Source organism: Arachis duranensis, chromosome 10 (assembly GCF_000817695.3).
Source record: "Arachis duranensis cultivar V14167 chromosome 10, aradu.V14167.gnm2.J7QH, whole genome shotgun sequence".
NCBI classification, from domain to species: Eukaryota; Viridiplantae; Streptophyta; class Magnoliopsida; order Fabales; family Fabaceae; genus Arachis; species Arachis duranensis.
The window spans coordinates 67,456,294-67,461,121 of NC_029781.3; the positions used below are offsets into that span (position 1 = coordinate 67,456,294).

Below are 4,828 nucleotides of genomic sequence, written 5' to 3' on the forward strand. Positions count from 1 at the left end.
TAGACGAAGGGAAAAATAGAGAATGAGAGAAAAGAGAGAGAACGATAAATAAGAAAAATGAGAGAAGGAGTTTGTTAATTTAAAAAAATATTTTAATTGTAATAAAAATATCGGTTGATATATTTTAATTTGTCAAATTATCGTTATAAAATATAAATTATAAATTATATATAGAATAAAAAAATAGAGAAAAAAAAGAGAGAGGTAGATAAGAAAATATAAAAAGGGAATTTCTTAATTTTGGAGAAAAATATTTCTTCTCAATTTTAATAAGACAGTATCATGTGACATATTTTGATTATTAAATTAGTTAGTAATTTATAATATATAATATATAATATATAATATGATTATATTTCAATTTGAATTTTAATATTTTAATTTAATTTGAATACAATTAGAGAATATTATGTTACATATTTTAATTGCTAAATATATAATTAGTCATTGATAATGATATATAAGAGAGATAAAGTGGGTGAAGGAATGAGAGAAATAGAAAAAAAGAAAGAAAGAGAGAATTCTTTAATTTAAAAAAAAAAATTGATTTCAATAAAAATAGGAGAGTGACATGTGGCATGTTTTTATTATAAAATTAGTAATAAATATAATAGATATATTCGATATTGTTTTAAGAAAAAATATTTTTGATGTAATAAAACTTTTTTTCTTTTTGCGTCGTGATGAAATAAGGTTGTTATGTTTTGGGGTCTTCTGCAAGTTTGTGTTTGTCATAGCCATAAATTGAAACATTGATAGGCCCATAAGAGTGGGGAGAACCCAATTTTCAGTTTTGTTTTCAAGTCTAAACATAGGTGACCAAAAAAGGGGATTTTTTTTTTTAAAAATTGTATTGTGGCGGTGGCAGGGAAACAGTGTCAAATTACTGCAAAGAAGTAAGAGCATTGGGCATGAGAATACAAGAATTGATATCAGAGAGCTTAGGGTTAGAAAAGGAATACATAAACAATGTGTTGGGAGAACAAGGACAGCATATGGCAGTGAACTACTACCCACCATGCCCAGAGCCAGAACTCACCTACGGATTGCCAGGACACACTGACCCTAATGCCCTCACAATTCTGCTCCAAGACCTCCACGTTTCCGGCCTTCAAGTCTTCAAAGATGGCAAGTGGCTCGCCGTTAAGCCCCATCCCAATGCCTTTGTCATTAACATTGGTGACCAACTGCAGGTAAACAAGTGTACGCCCTGCTAGATTGACTATTCTATTCCATTTCTTTTTATTGTGTTGAGTTCATTCTTTTTAAAATAGGAAAGTACTTACTCTACTTATTACTTGTGGTGCAGGCTTTGAGTAACGGGATCTACAAGAGTGTGTGGCATCGGGCTATAGTCAACTCTGAGAAGCCAAGACTTTCTGTGGCTTCGTTTCTTTGTCCGTGTGACTCTGCTTTGATAAGCCCTGCTAAACCACTCACGGAAGATGAAAATGGAGCCGTTTATAGGGGATTCACCTATGCAGAGTATTATAAGACTTTTTGGAGTAGGGACTTGGTTAAAGAACATTGTTTAGAACTTTTCAAGAACAAATAAGATTTGTGTTTGGTAAGAACTAAAATTAAGAGTAACGGGAGGGAGGAAACAAAGAATATTTGACTTCTCAAGTTTCACTTCTTTTTTTCTATCAGGTATCCATTCCTCACAAGTCACACCTAAGAAGCACTCTATGATTGTTAGTGGCATTTGCGTATTGAAAACTGAACATGGTCATATAACTTTGTTCGACACTACGCTTGCTCGTGATATGTTTTGAAGGATTACACCTTGTGTAGTTTTCTTGTAGGAACAGTTAAAAAGGAGTGTAGTGGAATTTATTTGTTAAACCTTCAAAATTTGTTAGTGTTGCTTATTCATTCTTGGTCTAATAATCGTTAGCAGTTTGTAATTATGTTGTCACGTTTTTAATTAGAATGATGTTTTCTCATAATGTTTTTAAAAGGAGTGTAGTTTTCTCACTAGAAAACTATCTTAATAGTGCAGGGACTATATGTACCTACATTATTGGACTGTTCTAATATATATATATCTCAATAATATATTCTCTCTTTGTTAATTACTTTACTATGCATATACTTCAATTGGAAAATGGAAAATTCTTGTTAATTATCCGAAAAGTATTTGGCATTACAGAGAAGGATCCGAAAATATATGACTTGTTATAGTATAGAGGTAGAATACAATCAACGTGTTCATTATTCTTCGCCTAATGTGTACTTTAGAGGAGAAAAATTAACATTTTCCGTGGAAGAAGGCACCATAAGTAGAATCTGTCAACCCATGTATAACATGATAAACGAATCCATGGCCAACAATTTTAAGGCTTCTTGAGGAATTCCATGATATAGGTGTTGAAAGCGCAGCAGAGGACTCGGAAACCTTGGAATCCAGCAGCCATGGCAAGGGCCTCAAACTCTTTCTCTGTTCTCTCTTTCCCACCTGGGTTGTGAGCCAACATGATCACGTCGATGTGGACCACGCCCTTCGTGGCCAAGCTAGAATCCGGCGCCACCGGAAGAATGCATTCGGCCACTATCACCTTCCCGTTGTAGGGGAGTGCATCATAGCAGTTCTTCAAAAACTTTATGCAATGATCATCACTCCAGTCATGGCAAATCCACTTCATTCATTTAAAAACAATTTAGATAAATTAGAGATGAAAGATGAATTCTGCAAAAACTAATCAAAAATAAAAAAGTTTGAGTATACTGGGCCAATTTTTGTTCTTCTATGAATAATTTGACCAACAATATGATTCCTTATGAATAATTAAAACACTATTTAATTATTTATTACTAAATATTTTTGACACCCATATAAAAAACGCTTGTTATTAAGTAATTGTATATTTAAATTATTTTTTAATTAACCAAATAAAAAAACATATTTAATTATTAAAAAAATGCTGGTATCAAAATCATGTTTGGTGTAACTGGATTGATAATTGTTTGTTGGGCCTTCCAATTATTTAAGTAATGGATCTCAAAGTCTCTAAGCTGGACTAGAAATTTAGTGATTGCCTGATTACTGTATTCGGATCGTAATTCACCTTCATAAAAACAGCATCTGCTTTTGGAACACTGACAAACATGTCGCCACCAACATGCTCCACTCCTACACGAAACCATAAACTTTTATTAACTTAGTAATTAATATCAAATGATCAAGTAGGGCCACCATTAAGTATTAATTAAGCAATGCTATTATTTTAAACACTAAATTAGCCAAGCACTATAACTATACATACATGATAATGATTTGATAAAATAAGCAAGGCCATATCCACTATCTAAATTCTAAGGTTTTATGGGATTTTAAAATTACCCGGATAAGATGGTGCATCTTCAATAACATGGGGCAAATCAAAATTAATGCCCTTTATATGGGGATACTTGGTGACAATCATGTTCATTACGGCTCCAACACCACCTCCAACATCAACTAGAGATTTAAGACCTTCAAAGCCTGTGTAGATCTCAAGGATTTTCTTCATTGTTATTGTAGTATGATCGTTCATGCCTTTGTTGAAAACCTTGTTGAACCTTGGATCTGTGCCATGGTATTCAAATGCTGTCATTCCATAAGCCTTGTTAAATGGAATACCTCCTTCAAGCACTGTATCTTTCAAGTAGTACCTATACAACAACACAAACGTGTCATATAAACCTCTTTTATTTTAACTCTCTGAGAGACCCCCGTTTTCTTTCATTATGTCCTATAACTTGGACAAGTACTACTCATTTTCTCAATGAATAAATTCTACTTTTGGAAAAACAAAATTGTGGAAATTAAAAAAAGTAAGACATCAAGAATTTCGTAGAAGTATTTAACTTTAAAAAGTATATTAACTTCAATTAATCCTAGAAGTAGAGTACTTTCTACAAATCATTATTTAATTTTGCCATTTTGGAATAATCTTTCGGTGAGTGTTGCACTCAAATTTTTGCAAGAATAATTACCAAAATTAGTCTTTGAGTTTTTAAAATTAGATATATTAATTTCTTAATTTTTAAAATATATAAAATAATTTTTAATATTTATTTTTATTAGATAATATAATTTTTCTCTCTTAGTCACTAATTAACTGTTCACGTGAAATATTAACTTACACACGTGGTCATTAATTGTCTATGTATTTGAGCTAGACAATCAATCTCCACAGTAAAGTATAAAAAGTCATTGAAGAGTTTAGAAAATGTCAAATGAGTTCCTGAAAAATTTTAAAAATTTTAAAATAATCCATTCGAATATTTTTAATCTTTTTTAAAATAAATTTAAAAACTATTCCTAAGTTAAAAAAAATTATTTTTTGACATAATTACTAACTATAGTAACATAAATAACTTTAAATGTAAGTCTATTTTATGCAACATAACAATTAGTGAATCTCAAAATTTTTAAGAAATATGATCATAACACTTAGATTTGTCAATATATTTTTTCTTAAATATTTCAAAATATTAAGAGTTTCACATTAAAATTTTATAAATGATTCATATTGATCTTGTGTTGATCAACACTTGCAAATTTGACTTTAGAGATAACTTTGTTTGTATTAGACACAAGTTCTTAAGCCTTGCATTCAAAAGTATTTACACAAATATTTCTAATTGTTTATGTAAAAAGCTTTATGTTAACTGGGAGTTTTTCTGTCTCTTCAAACAACATTAATTCATTCTTATCTTTATCATTTAAAAATGATCATGAAATATAGTACCTAGAAATTAAATTAAATTAATATTTTGTATAATAAAAAATAAATATGAATTTGTTTATTTTAAATTATTAAATTTTTTTTGAAAGATAGTG

At 30.2% G+C, this 4,828-nt stretch overlaps 2 protein-coding genes across 2 annotated transcripts in view; one reads left to right on the plus strand and one right to left on the minus strand.

Annotated features, from left to right (window-relative positions):
- Positions 1–1,854, plus strand: part of LOC107470103 (protein DOWNY MILDEW RESISTANCE 6) — an 8,163-nt gene extending 6,309 nt beyond the window's left edge. Inside the window, exons 3-4 of the mRNA XM_016089477.3 lie at positions 869–1,193; positions 1,310–1,854. Of these exons, the coding sequence (XP_015944963.1) occupies positions 869–1,193; positions 1,310–1,555 (571 nt within the window). The 3' untranslated portion in view covers positions 1,556–1,854. The remainder of the gene's footprint in view (positions 1–868; positions 1,194–1,309) is intronic.
- A 246-nt stretch (positions 1,855–2,100) lies between these two features.
- Positions 2,101–4,828, minus strand: part of LOC107470102 (caffeic acid 3-O-methyltransferase) — a 6,347-nt gene continuing 3,619 nt past the window's right edge. The window contains exons 2-4 of the mRNA XM_016089476.3: positions 3,344–3,654; positions 3,069–3,133; positions 2,101–2,639 (exon numbers count right to left, since the gene is read on the minus strand). Coding sequence (XP_015944962.1) covers positions 2,337–2,639; positions 3,069–3,133; positions 3,344–3,654 — 679 coding nt within the window. The 3' untranslated portion in view covers positions 2,101–2,336. The remainder of the gene's footprint in view (positions 2,640–3,068; positions 3,134–3,343; positions 3,655–4,828) is intronic.